The 22,916-nt window shown below is 35.8% G+C and overlaps 2 protein-coding genes across 3 annotated transcripts in view; one reads left to right on the plus strand and one right to left on the minus strand.

Annotated features, from left to right (window-relative positions):
• RMC1 (regulator of MON1-CCZ1) overlaps positions 1 to 14,179 on the plus strand; it is a 33,969-nt gene extending 19,790 nt beyond the window's left edge. The window contains exons 8-20 of the mRNA XM_074276629.1: positions 1,037 to 1,126; positions 1,229 to 1,334; positions 2,431 to 2,542; positions 6,040 to 6,084; positions 6,820 to 6,873; positions 7,498 to 7,626; positions 8,634 to 8,740; positions 11,574 to 11,693; positions 12,151 to 12,228; positions 12,450 to 12,554; positions 12,668 to 12,736; positions 12,831 to 13,056; positions 14,027 to 14,179. Coding sequence (XP_074132730.1) covers positions 1,037 to 1,126; positions 1,229 to 1,334; positions 2,431 to 2,542; positions 6,040 to 6,084; positions 6,820 to 6,873; positions 7,498 to 7,626; positions 8,634 to 8,740; positions 11,574 to 11,693; positions 12,151 to 12,228; positions 12,450 to 12,554; positions 12,668 to 12,736; positions 12,831 to 13,056; positions 14,027 to 14,106 — 1,321 coding nt within the window. The 3' untranslated portion in view covers positions 14,107 to 14,179. The remainder of the gene's footprint in view (positions 1 to 1,036; positions 1,127 to 1,228; positions 1,335 to 2,430; positions 2,543 to 6,039; positions 6,085 to 6,819; positions 6,874 to 7,497; positions 7,627 to 8,633; positions 8,741 to 11,573; positions 11,694 to 12,150; positions 12,229 to 12,449; positions 12,555 to 12,667; positions 12,737 to 12,830; positions 13,057 to 14,026) is intronic.
• The window catches only part of NPC1 (NPC intracellular cholesterol transporter 1), a 46,990-nt gene continuing 37,977 nt past the window's right edge, over positions 13,904 to 22,916 (minus strand). For both annotated transcript variants that reach the window (XM_074276616.1, XM_074276606.1), the window contains exons 20-25: positions 21,956 to 22,085; positions 20,884 to 21,084; positions 18,945 to 19,176; positions 17,807 to 17,920; positions 15,845 to 16,007; positions 13,904 to 14,776 (exon numbers count right to left, since the gene is read on the minus strand). In XM_074276616.1, the coding sequence (XP_074132717.1) occupies positions 14,694 to 14,776; positions 15,845 to 16,007; positions 17,807 to 17,920; positions 18,945 to 19,176; positions 20,884 to 21,084; positions 21,956 to 22,085 (923 nt within the window). In that variant the 3' untranslated portion in view covers positions 13,904 to 14,693. The remainder of the gene's footprint in view (positions 14,777 to 15,844; positions 16,008 to 17,806; positions 17,921 to 18,944; positions 19,177 to 20,883; positions 21,085 to 21,955; positions 22,086 to 22,916) is intronic.

Raw genomic sequence — 22,916 nt, forward strand, 5'->3', positions numbered from 1 at the left:
CCCTGCCACTTAGTTAGTTTCTGAGGATTAGCATGCCCAGGATTTATGACCAAAACTGTCACTTAACCTCTTAGAGTTTTAGTTTCTGTATCTCTAAAATAATATATTAAACTGTCACTACCGCCTCACAGGGTTGTTGTGAGGATCAGTTGAAAAGATATTTATAAAGTATTCTTCAAACTTAAGAATGCTACGTACAGTGTCATCTATGCTCCATCACCATGGCATAGTAGGGGCAACCCAGGACCTGGGAGAATCCAGCTTAGAGTAAATAAATAATAGTTTTAAAAAAAGATGTGATCTCCACCAAAGTCTGATTCTACTGCCTTACTGTGTCAAGGAAATAACCCTGTGTTCTCAAAGGCCATGACAGAGTCTTTCAAACTGGAAGAAATTGAGTAGGGACAGACTTAGATGTCTTGTCTGAAGACTGAGCTCGAAATGCAGAATCAGCAAGTTAGCCACAGATGACCTTTTTTGTGGGCCATAGAAATTTTTGAAGACCATTTTTTAAGATGAAGAGGGGTGCACATGCTTCCACACTGGGGAAATTACAGTCTTTGACATTTTGTGATGATTAGCTATAATCATCATCTTGATCATCATAAACACTTTGGGAGTTCCTTATTTCCTGTATTTATCACTTATTTTTTATAAATATGGAAAATGCTATTGTTTTTTTTAAATTATTTGCTAGTCTCAGAGATTTTTAGAAAAATGTCTAAAGATCATGGGATAATTGTTCTTCTCATGATAAAAAATAAGTGTTTCTATTATTCTTTTGAGTGAAAATGTCATGCTTAATTTTCATAAAAAAGAAAGTGAGCCAAATTCTGCTACAAATGAAAATTATTCTGTTTTTTAAAAGTTCCTATATCCATTTGGAAAACTACCTATCATTTAGCTGATTTCTGTTTTTTTTTTTCTCCAAGTTCATACTGTATCAAATACTCAATAATCTCAAGGAAACTTTGTGAACTGGTATATTCCTAAAGTGTGAGTTGTGACTGACAATTGTCTGTTCTTCCCTGACCAGATATGGGCAGCTTCATGTGCTCTTCCTGAGACATCACTCCCGGACCTCAAATAGTGCTGGTGCAGAAGTCGTGCTGTATCACCTGCCACGGTGAGGCACTGACACCTCCTGTCTTTTTCACTGCTTTGGTTTTCAAACTATGAGAAGGAAAAACTGTTCATCTAATTTTTTTGTCTTTTTGTTGTTCCATAGAGAAGGTGTCTGTAAAAAGACCCACATATTGAAGCTGAATAGAACGGGAAAGTTTGCATTGAATGTAGTAGATAACTTGGTGGTGGTTCATCATCAGGATACTGAGGTATGATGTGGATGCCATGGATACTTGAATTTAACTTGGGCTCTCAGCTAGTGCTGGATTTTTTGTGTTTGAAAAAGTTCTGAACATCTGTGGTAAGTGGTCCTCATTTAAAAAAAAAAAAAAAAGGTTCTTCTGCTTAAGTGCTCTAAAATTATGTTTAAAATGTTGAACTTACAGATGCAAATTTGGGATAAGTATGGTCTAATTTCCCACTGTGGAACAGAAGGAAATAATGATTTCATAAAATGATATATGAATTTTAATATATAAGCTACTATATATAAAGTAATACAGCTCTTCAGTTGGAGTTGTTAATTAGCATAAATGGTCATAGGAGGCAAGTGGTATAGTAGATGTGGTGCTGGACTTGGAATCAAGAAGACCTGAACTCAAATTCTGCCCACTTTGTAACACTGGACAAAGAACTTAACTTCTCATTTTCCTTATTTGTAAAATTCTCACTTTATATAATTATAGCACTTACTTCCCAAGGTTATGTGGACCAAATGAATAATATTTTGAAAGTACTCTGCAAACTTTAAAGTGCCCTATAAATGCTAGCTACTATTGCAATGATGAAGGTCAGTCTTTTTCTAGCAATTAAATAGTGTGTCATTATGAGGTATTAGATTGAATGTACATTTGTAGGTTGTAATGATTATGAAGCAGTGCTAAGCCGGTTTAGCACATTAATCATTAAGTCATATTTGGTTGTTAACTGATTTGGGGGTTTTAAGCAAGCAATTTATTCTTTATTCCTTCTTTCTCATTTTCAAGATATGTGTAATAATATTATTACTTCTTTCCTGCCAAGGATGCTGAGAATGTATTGAGATCTTCAGAGGAAGATATATAAATGCAAGATATATTATTGATGAGAATATGAATAATTAAAAGAAAGATTTGACATTCCATATTCACATAATTCTTAAATCAGAGCCTATTTACTTTGAGAGTGTATTTATCAGTTAATGATTTTTAAGTCTAATTATAATGGCATTCACTATAGTGTGTCTAGGTGCTATAGATTAATACAGGCAGCTTTCATCTATATTTTGATGTCAGCAATCTTCTTTTTTTCTCCTTCCCTCTTTAGACATCTGTAATATTTGATATCAAGTTAAGAGGAGAATTTGATGGCACAATTACCCTTCATCACCCTGTACTTCCAGCTCGATCAATCCAGCCCTATCAGATTCCTATGGCAGGTAGAATTATTTAAATTCTATAAAAAAGCACTTCATATAACCAACTTTTGTGTATAATTGTATTATAGCAGATGTTATATGTTTGCCCTGACCCTTTGAGGTGCTTATTCAGGGTAATAATGAATATATGTGTATACATGTTAATCTTATTAGATTTGTATGAAAACATTTTTTAATCCTCCTTTAGAAATAGAAGTTGGATATTTGCCAGAATGTAATATCTAGAATGAAGCAGGTGACAATCTTATTGTACTTTATACTATTTATCCTCAAATCCCAAATGCTTTATCATTTCTTAGTGCTACATTTTAAGAGAAATATTGTCAAAGCCTGAAGGGGACCTGAAATCATTTTTTGTGAAGAACAATGTGGGGGGAAATGTTGGACTTTTTATCTGGAGAAGATAGAACTGAAAAATCTTTTTTTAAATTTATTTTTATATCATTCATTAAATATTCCCCAATTACATGTAAAAAAAAGTTTTAACTTTCATTTCTTTTTTATTAACCTTAAAATGGATATTTTTTTGGTCAGTGTATATATATATATATATATATATATATATATATATATATATATATATATATATATATATATACATATTTATTTATTTTGCCTCCTAGTTACATGTAAAACAATTTTTAACATTTGTTTTTTAAACTTTGAATTCCAGATTCCTTCCCTTCCTCTCTACTCACCTTCCTCCACTATTGAGAAGGCACATGTGAAGTCACACAAAATATTTCCATAAAAGTCATGTTATGAAAGAAAATAAAGATTCTTCTCCTCCCCCCCCCCAAAAAAAAAATCTCAGACAAATAAAGTTAGGGAAAAAGCATTCTGCAATCTGTATTCAGACACTATCAGTTCTTTGAGTATGAGTAGCATTTTTTCCTCCTAAGTCATTCAGAGATGTCTTGGATCACTGTACTGCTGAGCATAGCAGTCATTTATCTGTGAATCCCACAACATTGCCATTACTTTGAACACAATACATTCCACTTTCTAACAGTATATGGAAGTCTTTTCAGATTTTTCTGAGAGTATCCTGCTTGTCATATAATATTCCATTGCAAGTACATATGACAATTTATTCTACCACTCTTCAGTCACTATCCATCCCCTCAATTTCCAATTCTTTGCTCAGAAAAAAGCTGCTATACATATTTTTTGTATATGTAGGTCCTTTTCCTTTTTTGGTTTTTTAATCTCTTTTGGGACATAGACCTAGTAATGGTATTACTATTAACATTCATTAAAAAAAAAAAAAAGTTTAAGTTCTAAATTCTCTCTCCCTCTGATCCCTCATCCACTGAGAAGACTAACAATATGTGAATCATACATGTGAAATTATGCAAAATGTTTTCATATTAAAAAGAAAACAGTCTCCCATCCCTTTATCCCCAAAAAGGAAAATTTTTAAAATATGCTTCAGTCTGCACTCAACAGTTCATCAGTTCTCTCTGAAGGTGGATAGCATTTTGTTTCTTTATCCTTTTGAATTGGAAATAGGACAGCTTCAAGTATGCAAAGAATTGATGTGTAGAAGATTAACTTATTTTCTCCCTTGTGCAAGGAGATTAAATCTCAGGATAGGAAATAACTTCCACCTCATTTCTAAAATATATAGAGACTCAAATTTACAAAAATTCAAACAATTCTCCAATTGATAAGTGCTCAAAGAACATGAACAGACAATTTTCAGATTAAGAAATTAAAACTATTTATAGTCATGAAAAAATACTCTAAATCACTATTGATCAGAGAAAGGCAAATTAAAATTACTCTGAGATACCACTACACACCTCTCAGACTGACTAAAATGACAGGAAAAGATAATGACAAATATTGGAGGGGATGTGGGAAAATGGGACACTGATACATTGTTGGTAGAATTGTGAATTGATCCAATTATTCTGGAAAGCAATTTGGAACTATTCCCAAAGGGCTATAAAACTGCATACCTTTTGATCCAGCAGTATCTCTAGTGTGTCTACATCCCAAAAATGTCATAAAAAGGAGAAAATGCTGCAAAAATGTTTGTATCAGCCTTTTTTCGTAGTGGCAAGGACCTGCAAACTCAGTTGGAGAATGGCTGAATAAGTTATGGTATATGAATATTATAGAATATTATTGTTCTATAAGAAACGACCAATAGGATGATTTCAGAAAGGCCTGGAGGGACTTACATGAACTAATTCTAAGTGAAATGAGCAGAAACAGGAGATCATTGATACACAGAAACAAGATTATATGATGTTCAATTCTGATGGACTTGGCTCTCTTCAACGATGAGATGATTTAGGCCAATTCCAATAATCTTGTGATGGAGAGAGCCATCTACAGGGACTGAGTGTGGATCACAACATAGTATTTTCATTTTGTTGTTGTTGTTTGCTTGTATTTTATTTTCTTTCTCTTTTTTTTTTCCTTTTTGATCTGATTTTTCTTGTGCAGCATGATAATTGTGGAAATATGTGTAGAGGAATTGCACATATTTAACATATTACTTGCCATCTGGGGATGGGTAGGGGGAAAGGAGGGAGAAACAATTTGGAACACAAGGTTTTACAAGAATGAAAACTATTTTTGCATGTATTTTGAAAATAAAAAGCTATTATTAAAAAAGAAGAAGAAAGAACTTCTAGTAGCTAGAGCAATCCACAAACTGAACAGAATGCCTCACTAGGCAGAGTGCTCATTGCTGGAGGTATCCACATGAGTTTGTTATCAAAGATATTGCAGAGGTAATCCTTTTATCAGTAAGGGTATCAAACTTGATGGGTCTCAAAAGTCTTTTTGCTGTCTCTGAGATATTATGTTTTTTCATGACATGGAATGTCAGATCTTTGTCGGCCAAGCTGTCCACTGTCTTCAGTGCAGCTGACTTGGGTCCCCATAGCTTCTCGGTTTTCTAAAATACATTTACTCTTCTACTTGATTGCATCTTTGGGCAACATCAAAGAATTTGACTATCTGCCCAGTTGAACCGGAAATGGAAGTGGGGAGAGAAAGGTTCTACTTTCAGGAACTCTTTCAGGTCATAGAGATCTGTGTTAATACCATGGTAAAATTGATGCTTTGGATTCTTTGGCACATAAGTGAGAAGTAGAAAGAAAAGGCATAATGAACGAAGCCTACCCAGCTTTTTGGTGTAGTCTTTTTTAAGTCACAGTTATGAGTATTTACAGGAGAGACCTCTTACTAATGTGAAAAATGGAACAGTTTTTTAGATAATTGAGTCCACTAAACTCACTTTTGATGTCTAAATCAGCTAGAATATCTAAACTTGGTTTATCTGGTTCATTTTTTTTTTAACATGATTTGCAGGACATATAAATGCTGATAAGTTGTTTTTCTAACAGTAAGGATAGATGTGCCTTAATTCACACTCATTCTGCTCTGTTCTGCTCATGTCTTTATTCTTAATTAGGTGAAACTATGTATTTAAGAACCACATTTCCAGCTTTTCTGTATTTTTTCTTTCAAAAACATAGGTCCTGCTTCTGTGACCAGCCAATCTCCTGTTCCTTGTAAACTCTGTATCCTTTGAAAAGAGCAGATGATAAAGTGACCATGGAAGTGAAGTATCTATCTCTTTTAGCGTCTCTGCCTTATCTCCTTGCTTAAACTAGCCAACATGCAACCTCATAAAATGATTTGAATCTTTGTAAAACAAAATTTTAAAAACTTTTTCTAAAAAGCCATATTAAGATAAGGAACTCTTTTAGCTCTTTCAAACATTTGTGGTAGGAGGCTATTTTTAAATATGCACATGGGGTAGATGTGTGAAAGTTGTTAAATAGCATTTATTTATTGCTTACCATGTTTGCAGTGTGCTAGATCCTTTAGACACAGATAGTAATTCAAAATAATCCATGTCCTAAAGGAGCTCCCATTCTGAAAGGAAGAGACAATATATAAGGGAACATTCTTTAAGACTGGTGAAAAGGTCCAGAGGCCCAAGGATCCAGTGCATGGCAAGTAGAAAGATCCAAGTTTTCTTAAAGTATATCAGTAGGTCGGATAGCAGTGCCTGGGGTTCTGGAGTGTGTATAGAGACAGGGTAGATAATACAGTCTATAAGACTTTAGCACTTGTAAAACAGACAATAAGGCCTAGTGGCCATCCTATTCAGTGATTTCAGTTGATTGAAGCACTGTGGTCCTCCACATTGTGGCAATGTTTCTAGAAGGATCTGGTCCACTACTGTTGGAGAGGAGGGTTAAAAATACGTATGTATTCCTTCACTTTTTGGAACTTCCCTTGACATTCAGATTCATCATCCTGGATCGTCTTTCAGCCTGACATCATCATCAGTGCAAGTCAGGGTAGGTCAGAAGGCATAGTCATCGTTATAATGTGTGTGAATTTTAAAAGGCAATTATTAAGGCAAAATGTCTTACTGGATTTTGTCCAGTTAAATTTTTAAAAATGTCTAGATCAATCTGTTTATTTCATTGTGAAATCTTAGTGAGGTTTTTACAGAGCTACCTCTTTAGAGCAATAGTAGTAGAAGAGATGTCAAAGAATATTACTTGAGATTAGTGGTATTTGTTAAACACCTTTTCATCTCCAGGTTTCTTCCTGGAAAGTGTTCCATATGTGATGGGAAATCAAGTCTATGACTCAGTGCTGTCCAGCTTCCTGGGTTGGAAAAAAGGCCACTAGTATACAAAATGTAGAGGTGTTCAATTCTGTTTAATCTTTATCTAGACACTGGGGTTGGGTTTTGGTTGTCTAGTTTTAGGACTTGTCAAAATATTCAGAAGTTAGTCATGTATGCTAATAGTTAAGCCTTGGATAACTGAGATTGCTCTTTCAATAGAAAATGAAATAATTACCATTGTTATTTTGAGGATTTGCCCAAAGAATTGAGTGAGATCTGGTTATATATTTGTTCTGTTAGCTCTGATTCAGATCAAATTGTTAAGCCTACTGCTTTTAAAATCTAGGTTATCTCTGGACTCTTCAAGTAAAACTTCAGCCTGTAGTAAATCTCTTACTTGATAAAGGAAGACTGATGGACTTTCTTCTCCAGAGAAGAGATTGCAAGATGGTCATTTTGTCTGTCTGTTCCCAGAGTAAGTTTGTGTTTGCTAATTTCTTTAAAATCTTTAAATTGAAGAACATACCCCATAGAAGGAATTGTGTTATGCAGTAGTAGCTGTACATTAGAATTTCTATTTATGTGCATATGACATCTGTATAAATAATTATAATAGAAGTGAATATTACTAAGGACAATGGAGAGTCAGATTGACGTAAGATATTCAAGGATAGGAAAATAATTTGTCTTAGGAGCTTCAAAAGCCAGCAATTTGGAAAGTAGACTGTTTTGTGCATGGAGAACAGCCTGAAGAAATGCCAGAGGCTGTAGGCTAAGATGAGGTTGGGGAACAAGAGCAAATAATTCTACTTCTTTACACAGATAGGCTTTCAAGGAAAACTAGTCAGAATGTAAGAGGGGCCTGCAGGTGATAGGGAATCCTTATGAGGGAGTAGAAAAATTGGAAAAGATGAACAATTCAGATCTGGATATGGGGTGTGTAAGATGTTGGCAGGACATCCATTAGTATTCATTCTTTTTTTCCCCAAGATTAAGGTTTTTACTACCTGTTATGTCTACTTGAATGGGTCATATTTTTGTTCCCTGTCAATTCTTGATGGTAAGGTAACAGAAAAGACTCTACATGTTTCTTGGTTTTAGAGTAGTTAATAAGAGACTAATTAGTATGGTTCCAAAATCAGAAGAATTAGGGAAACCTGAATCTGGGCATGTCTGCTTATAATAAATATTGGTTTTTTTACTCAGCTCTAAAGCAGCAAGACTATTTTTAAGACATCTTGAATGAAGATAAATATAATTAGTATATTTAGTAGAGCCACTATGATTGAATAGATTTTATTGGAGAATTTTCTTTCATTTTTATATTTTAGCTATTCACTTTGTCATGAGGAGATTAAGGAATTTAAAAATATATCATGAGTGTGGCTAGTCTCTTAAGAGTAGATTTTTATTTGTTTACTTTATAGAGTTTCCATTCTGAAGAATATTTTTATCTGTGCATGAATGTTACATCTCTTTTAGTGTTAAGTGAATCAGACAGAGGAACATTACCTGTGATTGCCACTGTTTTTGATAAACTCAATCATGAGTATAAAAAGTACTTGGAAGCTGAGCAGAATTATACAATGGTAAGTTATTTATACTATGGTGAAGAGGTTCCAGCTAATTTAAATAAAATTCATATGAATTAATCCTTTAAAAATATAATATTTAAACAAATTTAATGAAAAGCATACCATTATATTGACTTTTCTTATGTGAATCTTACAGTTGGATATTGGACAACATTCCAAACAAATTACTTTATATAAAAATATTTAATTCTGTAAAGTCATTTCTAAACCAAAGGAGAAAACTACTATTCATAATAATAATTTGGGAAGATTGAAACACCCAAGTATTGAAATTAGTTCAGTTCATTTTGTTTTAGATACATTCATAATTCTATGTATACCATATTCCACCAAATAAAAGCTGTAACAATAAACTCAACTATTATTCTTGTCTGCCAAACCGGAGAGTTATGAGCCTGGTGTATCACTAATCTGAAATATTGAAGTGTATCTAATTTTATTTAGTAACCTCTCTACTTCTAGATTTTTTACAGTTGATAATCTTTTAAAGTAAAGGATCTGCCATAGAATTTAATAACCTGTTATGAGCAATAATAACTGAAGGATATCGCTTTCCAGTTACTTGTTAATTTGAGAGAAATATCCTAACAAACTTACTTCAATAGCACATTTGTTTATATGGGACATTCTTTTATATTAGCTTTCACTGATGGTCCTCCTCAAAGCTCTAAAGTTCTGTCTTGTTGAAATTGAAGTTGTTATGTGTATTTTCTTTAAAAAAAAAATTTTTTTATCTTATGTATTTTTAAGGCAAATATTCTCTTATTATTTGACCCCTTTAAAATACAACTTTATAGCAGTTTACCTTCTGTTTAGACAGAATTTTTGCGGTAAATACTACTCATTTATAAAGTATTTCAAACATTACAACAATTCTTTGGGACAAATAATCCAAGTGTTCCTTCCCCATTTTACAGTGAAGAAATCAAGGCAGAGAGAGGTTAAACAGCTTGCTTACAAAGTCACGTAAAATTAGTATCAGAGAGCACACAGGGGAAAGGACTAGCAGGACCCACAGGGGACTCCAGAAAGCCAGTGCAAAAGGTACCAACCTCACCCTCCACCCCTCCCCCTTCTATAAAAGGCCTATGACACCAGGGTGTGATGAAATCTCTGTGACCCAGAAAAATCAGCCCAGGGATTGAGGGCCACAACATTGTCTTGTTTCTTATGGGCATAAAGACAGAAACAGTGTCATTTGAATGTGGTTTCTCTATTTCTTTACACATCTTATGTCAGACTCCCTGTTTTTGGCCACAGAAATCTTAGCCTGGCTAAGGAATAAATTCTTTTCCTTTACTCTTCCTAAGGAAGATGTTAAAGAAATCCTGGAAAGCTTTATTATGTCAGTAACACATGAATTGACCCTCACAAACTATTTCTTTTCCTGGGTCTTCAAGGTAGTTCTAATTAAAATAAGCTTTTTCTCTTAGGTGAATTTAGACCTATCCTATATGATCTTTTTTTTTTTTTTTTTTTTTTTTTAATCATGCCTTCCTATTGTTTCATTTTCCTTTTTTCATATTCTTTCACATGTCCTCCAAAAGGCTGGAAATCTTTTTATTTTCAAAACATACATGGATAATTTTTCAACACTAACCCTTGCAAAATCTTCTATTCCAATTTCCCTTCCTTTCCCCCACCCCCTTCCCTAGATAGCAAGTAATCCAATACCATATGATCTTGAATGGTTATTCCAGTTTCTCCTTTAAAAAAAAAAAATTATTTTTTCTTTACAAAAATTTATCTTTTCTTTCTCTCACCCCCCCATGTCCATTGGAAAATGAAGAAAATCCTTATAATACATAGTAGTAGTTAAGCAAAACAAGTCCTTGCATTTGCCATGTCCAAAAAATATATCTCATTATGCACCAAATCAGTCACCTCTCTATTAAGAGGTAGGCAGCTTGATTGTGAATCCTCTAAAATTGGGGTTGATCATTGCATTGGTCATAGTTCTTGAGTCTTTGTACTCCATTTTCCAAGTCCTGACATGTGTATCCTTTAGGGAAGGAACTGTCTTTTCTCTCTATCCCCATTGCTTAGCGCAATGCCTAGCATAGTAGTGTGCTTATTGACTGAGCAACCCTTTGTAATTAGTCATTTGTCTAGTACTATGAGTTAAGCTTTCTTTTTTGATTTCAGAGCTAGCTTGTATCTTCCACCAACTTTCATCTTCCTGTGGCCATTGTGTCAAGTCTACAGAGCCAAAATGGCCCTTGGGTCTAATTAACTGACAGAGAGAAAAGATCAGTACACTAGATTGGGATAGACCTTGGTGCTCTTCACTTTTAACATTGACTCAATGTGCATATATGATGTAGGTCAGCTATCTCCTTGACCTCTGTTTATTCATCTGCAAAATGAGCAGATCAGAATTGATATCTGTAAGATCTCTTCTGTGGTAGTTTATGATTGCCTTTCCAGCTGGATTTGATGGTCATCCTTCACAAAGCTTTCAGGTGTCCAGTCACTATTGAATGGACCTTCCAATGTCCTCATGGTATTTTTATGATAGCCCTCCACCATATTGTGAGTGATGTTGTTGAGGGTAGGAATGTTTATCTACACTCTGAGCTAATAGATGCTATAATTGCTTTCTGACACCTTTACCCAGCTACCTAGAGCTGGAAGGGACCTTAGCAGTCAACTACTTCAACCTTCTCATGATGAGAAAGTAGTGTCAGGGAGGCTCCATGATGCAGAGCCATCAAGTACTGACTGGAAGGAAGATGCAAACCCGGTGGAGCTTGAGCTTATTATGGGTAAGATCTCTTGCTCTGAATTAGCAAGCTGATTATTAACTCTTCTTTTCTGTCTAATTTAGGTAGTGGAAACAGGGCAAAGCCGCAGCAATCCCCTTCTCAAAAGACCTGTTCGGACCCAAGCTGTCATTGATCAGTCTGATATGTACACTCATGTTCTCTCAGTATTCACAGAGAAGAAGGTTGGTAAATAAAATGTTTCATTTAGTTTATCCTTTGCTCAGGAAATAATCTAGAAAATAAATTGTTTAATAATGTATAATAATAAAAATAACTTCAATTAGCTGGTGCTATAACTCATGTTTCTAATATCTTGACTTAATCTTCAGAGAGAAATTAGAATGATTTCCCTATACAGGGTGATTTATCAGGACCAAGAAAGTGATTCTCAGACAAAAGGAGCCCCCTATATTACCTACTCTTTGAAGGGTAAGGGGAATAGAGCCAGGGGGGTTATGATCAATATAACCTTCAATAGCAAAACCAGATTGGAATTGATGGAGCCCAATGAACAAGATGAACCTGTTAACTTCCTTTTTATTTTACTGTGATCCAGACCTATAATTTATAGCTCTCCCTTAGTTCTGTTAGTATGAAATCCACTCTAGTAATGTTTTTTTTTTTTTTTTTTCTTTATAGGAGATACCGCATAAGTTTGTGATAGCAGTCTTAATGGAATATATTCGCTCTCTTAACCAGTTTCAGATCCCTGTTCAGGTATTTTTAACTAAGCGCCACATTTAAAATTTAAGACTGTTAGTCTTAACTAATCTCCCTTCTGGATGTACTAAAGGAGTGTTCAACAAGCATGCCTCTGTGGTGTTGATCACTTTCTTAAAGAGATCAGGTTGCCATTGGCCTTGCTCTGGTCTTCTGTGGGCATGGCCTAGCGCTCCCCAGAATGACGGCACCTACCCTAATCTCTCTCTCTTCCTCAGCATTACCTACATGAACTTGTCATCAAGACTCTGGTTCAGCACAACCTCTTCTACATGCTTCATCAGTTCCTGCAGTACCACGTCCTCAGTGACTCAAAGCCTTTGGTAGGTGTTGGTAAACCAAATGAATTGATGTTAGCTTTGGATTTCAGGTATTTCTTAAGTCACATTTGTTTTTCTCTTTGAAGTTGAAAATTATCTGGAAAACTTTCTTCTAGGCCTGTCTATTGCTGTCCCTAGAAAGTATTTATCCCCCTGCTCATCAGTTGTCTCTGGACATGTTGAAGGTAAGGGTGATTGATAGATATACTATTGAAACTTCTGACCAGGAATTAAGATCTGTTGTTTGCATTTCTGCCACCTCTTCTTTTCTCTTTTCAGAGGCTTTCCACAGCTAATGATGAAATAGTAGAAGTTCTTCTTTCTAAGCACCAAGTGTTAGCTGCCCTAAGATTTATCCGAGGCATTGGAGGACATGACAACATCTCTGCTCGAAAGTTCCTGGATGCCGCAAAACAAACTGAAGATAATATGCTTTTCTACACTATATTCCGCTTTTTTGAACAACGAAATCAGCGTTTACGAGGGAATCCAAATTTTACGCCAGGTAAACAAGTGTCTTTGGTAACTCTGGGTTGTTGATTTGTTTTGGTTTCTAAATAGCTATTTGAGAAGTTATATACACACTGTAATTCTTTAAAAAAAACCCAAACAAACTTGAAAATTAGTTCCTAAGTTTTAGTCTCATTCTCTTATGAGAACAGAGTCTCCATCTAAAAATCTATCCAAGACCTAGCCAGTGGTTCACTTTAAACAAGCAAAAAAATTATATTCTAATAAAGACCTTATGGAATCAATCACAAAAATGGAATGATGGATTTTTTTTTTTTTTTTTATGATCCCAAGATCGTCAGCTAGGCTCACACCTAGATATAAAAAACTTAATGAAAATAGTTTAGCAATTTACTATTTTGTAAATTGTAGTATGGTCTATTTCCTCACTTCTAATTGACTGCTCAGACTTCATCTTATTCTCTAGTGGTAAATAGATTCTCAGTACTCTTATACTAAATTGAAAGCTCTTTTCCCTAGGCCTTTTACTTTTTCAGATTCTTAGTTTTGGCCTAAGTTCACAAGACTGTGATCAGCAATAGGACCCTAGGTTAACTTCTGAAAATTAGCTTATTAATCTCTGGTATGAATAAATTAGTTTGATGGTTTACTAACTTGTAAGTCAAAGCAAAAAGTTAAAAGCAAGTGTGCCTTTTTTTTTTTTTTGTGGTGATAGATTAGTCTTGCATTTCTCCTTTCCTCTTCAAGTAGAAAAGAGGTTATATTCTTTCTTGTCTAATTGTTCCCCTTTACTGACAGAAGGTTTTTATACCAAGTAGTTTTGAAGTTGTTACATTAAATATACTAGAGTCTTGTAGAGAAGAGAAAAGGAAGTTCAAAGATTAAGAAAAATATAGCATTTTATTAAAGAAGATAAGTTAAAACCCTTCATACATAGGTACCAACTGTAAGTGAAGTTCCTCTAAATAGTGATCTAACTATCCTTATTTTATTTTCCTTTACAGGAGAACACTGTGATGAACATGTTGCTTTTTTCAAACAGGTTTTTGGAGACCAAGCTCTAATGAAGCCTACAACTTTTTGAAGTCATTGCTAATTTTTACAAAAATTGAACAAAGTTAATTTATTGCATTAATAAAGCTCTTTGAACTACAAAATGTTATAAAGTATGCGTATATGTATATATGTGTATGTGTATATGTAAACTTACACTCACACATACATGCATATATACATGATATTCTGTAAAGTTACTAAAAATATGTTGCAGAACCTTGTATGAATGGTTTTTCTCCTAAAAGTAGAGGGAGAAAAAATTGCATTGATTTGTTTTTTTCTTTACAAAAAAAAAAAGAAAAAAAGTGGCAGTGAGCAGTCTATTCTCATTACCACCAATATTGGCCATCATTTTTGGCTTTCTAAGAAATTAGATTTATTTATTCTAGCTTCTCCAAAATGTCTCGGTGTCCTGTTGATGCATTCAGATTTAGTAATGCTGTTTCACAAGTCCAAGCCGAACATTCCTGAGTTTACAAACCATGTCTGAAGCTGGTGGTATTCTGTGATGTCCAGTGCACAAGCTGGTAGTGCCAACCACACCATTCCCAGGACAACTGAAGTGTCCCACATTACACCACATGACTTTTCAACCCTACTCCCCTCCCCAGAGGACTAGAAGTTGAGGAGTCGTTCTCGTTCAGTGCCTCTGTTTCGTTCTTGAGCAGCACGGCTTTTAGCTTTATTCACTGATGGCCCTAGAGGAGGAGGAAAATAGTTACTGGTTTTTCTCCACAGTGCTGTCATCTGAGACTGTTTCTTAGCAGAACCACTTTAAGAATATAAGAATAATAGGTGCTATTATCCCATTTAACAGATGAGGAAAGTAAAACCAAAAAGAGGTAAAGTGACTTGTCCAGGAGCACAGTTATTATTAAGTGTTTTGAGGCCAAAATTGAACTTAGATCTGCCTGAGTATAGGCTAGGTGCCCCTCTCTACAAGGACGAGTGTCCTTCTCTGCATGACCAGCTTCTGAAGCCTAAGAAGCTACTTAGTATTCTGAGACGACCAATTTCATCCCCTGTTCTCCCTGGTCACTAGGCAGTTAAACATAACTATGTAGAAGATGAAGGGCATGTCAGTATAAAAGAAAATTGTCTCCCAACCCCATTTCAGTCTTTAAGAAAATGCCATCAAGTAAAGCTAGTTATCTTTCACTTTGCTCAGACTAGTTCACACATGGAATTGGTCCAAACTCATAGATGACTCTCATTAGGGAAACAGCTGACTCAGTTTAAGCCCCTGTACCTAAAAACAGTTAAATGCAGGGCTAGGGAGTCTACTTTAATATTTTTATTCTCATTCCCCAAAAAATAGAGGAAAAAAAAAGTGGGGAGAGAGGGTGAGAAACTAAATGTCATTGTAGGATTTAACACCATAAATGATCTGGCAGCATATTTATTTTTACCCAGTCCTTTACTCAATAACATTAAATGTTTGTTTAGTAGAGACCAGTTGGTATTAAGTCACATTTAACCAGAATTTGATAAATGTCTCATATAGGGTCCCTTCTTCCCAGAGGACCAGCTAGTAGTAAGAAAATTAATAGAAATTTTTGCTTTAAGATCACATATAATTACTGGAGTTAGCACTGTAACAAGTAACAGTTGTGACAACAAATCCTTCATGTAAAAATGAGGATTTCTTAAAATGAATACTGAAATTCAAAAGTCACTGGTAAAAAGTTTAAATAAATTTTTAAATGCTTCCATAGCATCATGTTCTTCCAATTTTGTACCCATAGAAACAACTTAATAATCCTTACCTATATAACTAAGTAATACTGGAAGGAATATTAAGCCATGGGTGGCTCCCAACAAGACCATAGCTAAATACATCCGAAAGTAAAATATCTGGAAAATTTGAGATCTGGCAAAGGCCAAGACCACAATCCCTCCAAATTTTGTTAATGTAATTCCACTGAAAACCTAAGAGGAAATAGAGAAACATTAGAAGAAATTTATATTACATCAGTGTAAACAATTGAGTACCCTTTCTCCAACCACTGATAATCTCAACTCTTAAATCCCACCCACCCTCAGTCAAAACTACTAAGTAATGTTTGTTATAGACTGAAGACAAACACTGATTTATTTACTCTATGACTGGCATTAGTACTTAATGAACACTAGAATAGACAACATGACAGAATTGAAAGTCATGAGAAATGTGAAACTGATAAGGCACAATTTATAGTAGGCATAGAAAGAACAGTCTTTAGTAAAACCAAAAGCAAAATCTAATGCTTTGTACTTAGGGGGGTGCAGAAGAAAATAGCATGTGATACAATAATACAAATCATAATAAAGTACACAGTGTTCGAATAATATGAAAGAATCAAGAAGGGAAAGATCACTTAAGATAGAAGAGTTCAGGGAATACTTTATGGAGAAAGGGACATCATATGAAATCTTTCCTTCCTCCAACTCAGTGGGCAGTGATACAGAAATGACCATCTAGGCATGAAAAATGGTATATACAGCACAGGCATGTAGATGAGGAAAGGCAAGATGAAAACCACCACCATGTTGGACTGTCTGGCTTTTGAGTGTGTTAAAAAGAGATGCAGAAAGAATGAAAAAGTAGGCCCATGAGATAGAAACCTAGAAGGAATCTTAAGGGATTGTCTGTTCTCTAACCCCCAGCATTTTACAGCTGAGGAAAACTGAAGGCCAGAGGTAACTGTGATTTGCCCGAGATCACACAAAATAGTTAAATAGTAGGGATGGAACTTGAATCAAAATCCCATAACTTAAGATTGTGCCCTGACCTTCAGTGCCCAGCTAAAGAGGAAGGGTGGGGTGAGAAATGGGAATAAGCAATGGGAAATCACCTAAAGTTTTAGAGCATATTTATATGCTCATATTTATGGTCTTGTGCCAGAACTGAGAGGCAGCGACAAGTGTTAGAGATATCACTCTATCCAATGGCTTTTTCTATGTAACATCTGACATCACAGACACCCTGCCCCAACTTCTGAGACATTCAGCCTTATACTTTGACCATACCTCTTCTTTCCTCATCTTCTCTACTTTCTTAAACATGGAGGTTCCAAGGTTCTGTCTAGACCCTCTTTGCTCTACATTTTCCCCTTGGTGATCACCCTTACACCCATGGCTTCAATGGTTAGTTTTATATAATTAGCTTTCAAATCAAAAGGGAGTGATCTTTTTGCTGTTTGTTTGAAAATTTCTACTTTATGCTCAAATCAATTATATTCCCATTTTATCCAGACTGTAAATAGAAAATAATTGATCCATCAACCAAATATCTGTTGGGTACTTAAAGAGTTTAGCCCCATCACCTGAAAAATAACTTATAACTTATGTTTTGTAGTCATAGGAGGAATTCCAAAGTTTGAATACTGAATTATGAATTAGTTTTTTCCAGCTATGCTGTGATGTCTTGTTAATCATTTTAGACAAAATGAAGCATCTACTAACTGTAAATTAGCACTGAAATTTTTATCAATCAAAAAACATTTAGTAAAAACAATATGTGCTAGGACATTGTATTATAGATATAAAGAAAAGCAAAACCAATCCCTAACTTTAAGGAACTCAAGGTTGAACACAGAAAATAATATGTAAATAACTATGTACAAAACCAAACATATATACACTAAACTTAAGGTAATCTGAGAAGAGAAGACATTAGCAGGTGCTGTAGTTGCCCTACTTTGTTGAAATTTCAGCCAGTTGTCCTAAAGGCTAATCAGAATACTTACACAACTGCCCATGTGAGACAGTGCCTCCTCAGCACGTGCTACCCGACTCCCCTTTGTGCTCATAGTAAATGCTCTGGTTATGTGACTACAGAACTCCACAGAGATACCACAACTCTGAAATGAAAAACAACTTTAATGATGAGTAGCTTGAAAATGGACTTATGTACATATACACTAATCCACTCCTCAAACTGAAGCTTGAATGATGTTTCCAGAGCATTGGAGTGGAAAATTTTTCTTAAGTGTTCCCCTTAACTCTTTTTCTCTTCCTTCTTCATCATCTTCATCTTTCACACTCAAACACATCACTATACCATCACTACCAGAAATCATATCATTACTTTGGGAAAATCACAATGCCCAGTCTGGCATTAGATTTATTTGCCTTTGCTAAAAGGACAGTGCAAACTCCACAAGAAAATCACTGAGAGCCACAAGAAAAATGGTTTACTCCAAGATTAAGCCTTTTCTTTATGGTTTTTATCAACTACTAGAAGCATAGAAAATGTCTAAAAAAGTTAAAAAAAAAAAAAAAAAAAAAAAAAAAAAAGTGCCAGTAAAAATGCTTAAGTAATTTTGCCATTCTTTCTTTAATCTGTTTCTGAATGGTGATATATTTGCAATATCTTAATCTTATTCTGAGATGGGCCAAGTAAGTGTGGAATGAGTCCTTTCCTAAACCTTATTTTACTTACATTATGTAAGTTGGAATAATTAAAGGGGAATCTCAAATCCCTCCCCTACACTAAACTCTGATTTTCTAAAGAGTATATAAAACTGCCAAACTAGAACAAACAGGATAATACATTTATTGTTATGCTGAAAGGTTTGACAGTGTTAAAAATAATTCATAAATATAGCCACAGAACAGACTGGATGTGTATAAGTATTCCTCAATTTACTGTAGCTACAAATTAATATTTCAGCAACACCTTTACAGGGAGAAATATAAGGAGAAAAAAAAAGATCAAGTAGTTTTTTCCAACAACAACTCTATTGGCCAGCATTAATGTCCTAATTAATCTTCTCTATACCAAGAACAGGTAACAGTTTTCTGCTCTTACTTATTTTAAGATTTACAAAGTATCCTTAAAAAATAATTTGTGGGTACCAAAGTACAGGGAGACATAAAACTCACCATTACCAAGTTGACCAAGGAAATAGCATTCAGACTGATGCTCCAAAGCCACATAACTCCAAACATGTTGACCAAAATCATAGCAATTGTAACACACATGATCACTGAAGACCACAGGTCACAGCCCAGGAGTATTGTAGTCACCAAGAATATTGCTCCCAGGGATACACCAAGGTTAAAGATTGTGTCATCCACGATAGTCAGGTATTGCTCATAGAAGACGTAAAATACACTGTGTGGAGAAAACATGGAAGTGTAATTGAGGCATAGGTAAGTTTTACTTTGTTCAGTCAGTCTTGGTTGACTACCTTAAATACTACAAAAGTGTAATGAAGAAAAAACTTAACACTTAAATTTTTGGCCTTTTTTGATAGATTGTTTTGACATAACCTCCTTATTCCTCTACAAAATATATTTCAGAGAAAGTAAACAAAACATGCTAAAGCCTAATAAGTTGAGAGTTGAAACTTTCTTTTTTTCAAGAAGACTGATTTGGCATCCATAGAAAAGTTTAAGAGTTATCTAGCAACTGAAGCTTGGTCTTGGGGTCAGCAAGACCTGAGCTGTCCTGTCACTGACTCAGTGATCATGTGATTCTGGGCAACCTCTCTGCAATCTGATAGCTCTCTAAGAAGAAGTAACAGAATAGTCACTCATCTGCATGGGAGCCAAGAAATTTCCTGCCAATAAAATAAGAGGCTTGCAAACTCCTTTCCCCATACACACCTAAAAAAGCCCCAAATCTTTTTTTTTTTTTTTTTTTTTTTTTTGCTGAGGCAGTTGGGGTTAAGTGACTTGCCCAGGGTCACACAGCTAAAGCCCAAGTTTGAACTCAGGTCCTCCTGACTTCAGGGCTGGTGCTGTATCCATTGCACCACCTACCTGCTTCTCTCAATATTCTTGAAAAAGGCCATCTCTATGGTGCTTCTCCTGACACACTACTGTCATTCTGGAGCCCACCTAAAGCACCCTGGCAAATACTGAGCTGAGATTACCAAAGTTTCCCAAAATGTCACTTTTTCTCACCCATCAGAAATGAATAATTTTAAGGATGAGCTAAAGGAGGCTGATCTGTTGTTAGAAAGGAACCCAAGCCAAGAAATGTGAGCTTAGTGTGCCAATGAAGAAAGGTCTGTGGTCCATGGGGTAATGGACTGAGGAGCTGAGGAGGGAGGCTGGTGTTACTTCTCTGATACAAACTGGATGACCCTGGGCAAGATGACCCTAAGGCATCTCTGGGGGCCTTCGTCTCTTTATCTGTATAACATGGTTAATTCACTACTTTGGGTGAACCCCCTGTAATTGTGTAACATGATACTTTCCCAAACCCCTTCTACATGGGTCATTTTATTAAGATATTTGCAATAACCTCGACCCAGGGGGCAATGAAGTGGCGCAGTGGATAGAGCACTGGCGCTGGAGTCAGGAGGAGCTGAGTTCAAATGTGGTCTCAGACACATGACACTTATTAGCTGTGTGGCCCAGGCAGGTCACTTAACCCCAATTGCTTTGCAAACACTAGCTAAATAAATAGCCTAGGCCAGGCAGATAAAGTGAATATTAATACACACTTTCCATTTGCCATCCAAAAGCTGGCAAATGGCAGAACTCCCACTCATTTGCACTTTGCAGCCTGTCATTCAAACTGAGCAAACTAGTTACAACCCCTCACAGAAGACCTTGTAGAGTTGGAAGAAGCCTTACGACCACCAAGCCCAACCCTTGCCTTTCCTCCTCTATAAAAAGGGAAACTGAGACCCAGGAAGGCACAGGGCCCAACAGTCACAACCCGAGGGCAGCACAACGGTCACCAAAGCCAGGCCCCAGCTCTCTAGCCCACACTATCCCGACACCCCAGGCTCAGGGCCCATCCCAAATGGAACATGATTTAAGGAAGGGGAGTGGTGTGCACAAGGGTGGGGCAGAAGTCCATTCTTACCTGTAGGGGAAGACCCGGTAGTTTTTGTCCTGGAGGCCCATGGTTTCGGTGATATTAGCGGCCACTATCCTTGCTTTTCTCATGGCGTCAATATAGTCAGAGGAAGTATGGAGCACAGTGTGATAAGTCATAAAGTACGTGGCTCCAACCTCGGTATAATTGTTTTTGAAGTGAACAGCAGAACTATAAGATGCATGGCCTCTGGCAGAGAAAGAGCACAGGTCATGACAGGACAGACAAGCATCATTCACTGTATGTATATACACACATGGATGTATAGCACACACATACATATACACATATATATACTTTGAAAGGCAATATGTAAAAATGGTTTTAGCAAGGGTTCTCAAACAACAAGCCCTTGTTAAATTTCCACTATTAATGACGACGATGACGATGATGATGATGATGATAATGGTAGTAATGCAAGAAATTTTACAATTATCTATTTTTATATGATCTGTCAGCTAGGTGCTATTGTTATTCCAATAATAGTACAGTCAACAGAATGCCAAGCCTGGAACCACTAAGACTTGAGTCAAATCCAGCAGCAGACACATACTATTTCTGTGGGCCAGTACAACTCCTTTAGTCTCCGTTTTCTCCTCTGTGAAAATGGGGATAATAATAATAGCATGGGCTTCCCCAGACTGTGTAAGGATAAAATGATATAAGAGTTGTAAACCTTAAAGCAATAAATAAATGTTAGCTATTATTATTTCTAGGCAAGCAGTTTTAATTTTGACTTTCTCTTATCTCATCTTCACAGGGGTTAGCATAGGAGTGTCAGAGGAAAGAGAAAGACAACCATCACAAAGCTGTCCAGATTAAATACTAATATTCTGAATTTTCTATTAAAATCGGAGTAGAAACAGATTAGTGGAGATACCCAAGATTCTTTAAAGAGGCCCATGAGATCAAGCCTATTTTTTTAGTCATACTTAGATTTCTGAGATAGTAAATAATGATAGATACAGCAAAACAAAAGAACTATGGTTTTTAAGAGTGTAAAGGAATCTTGAAACCAAAAAAATGTTAAGACTCATTGAAAAAGATGAATGGCACTCACCCTTTGCCACATTTAGGATTAGGGTTATCAGAAAGAAACATAGGCAGAAATTTCATGAAGTCTTCACCCTGAGGCCTCCTTTTGCCATCTGGAGTCAAAGGCCGGCAATGAATACAGGAAGGGTCCACAACTAGAACCAAGATGAAATAAAGCAAGGCCTGGCAGTAGAGTTTTGCAGGTTTTATTGTAAAACATGTTCATAAACCACATAATCCTCTCTATATAAACACATGTATAGTGTGTGTGTGTGTGTGTGTGTGTCTGTATCTGTGTCTGTGTGTGTGTGAGACACACACACACACACACACACACATACACACACACACACACACACATACACACACACACACACACACACACACACACACACACACACCATTTATGTTGTTCTTGTCTTCTGTTGTATTCAATCCTTTGTGACCCCATGGAATTTACTTGTCAGAAATTCCTTCTCCAGCTCATTTTACAGATGTGGAAACTGATGCAAACAGATTATGAGACTTATCCAGGTTCACACATCTAAAAAGTGTATGAAGCTGGATTTGAACTCAAATCTTCTTGACTTCAGGCCAGGCACACTCTACCCACTGTACCACTTAGCTTCCTCCTCCCCAAATATACACAAAAGATACAAATATGTATACATACACACAGTAGGCTGTCATTACCAATAACTGCAATTATACATGATTTGCTAGGAGAAAGCACCAGACTAAACAGACAGGACTAGATGCTGCAGAAGGTAGAGCATTAGGCCTAATTGGGAAGACCCGAGTTCCAATCCTGCCTCAGACAGGAGGCTGTATTGATAGCTGTATGATCCTGGGCAAATCACTTGACCTCTCTAAATGTGGGAAAATAAGAGCATTCCCTCCCACAGTAGTTGTGGAGATCAAATCAAATAGTACCAAAAGGGTTTTGCAAACCTTAAAGCACTATAAAAATGCTTATTATTTGTATC

Source organism: Sminthopsis crassicaudata, chromosome 1 (genome assembly GCF_048593235.1).
Source record: "Sminthopsis crassicaudata isolate SCR6 chromosome 1, ASM4859323v1, whole genome shotgun sequence".
Lineage (NCBI taxonomy): Eukaryota > Metazoa > Chordata > Mammalia > Dasyuromorphia > Dasyuridae > Sminthopsis > Sminthopsis crassicaudata.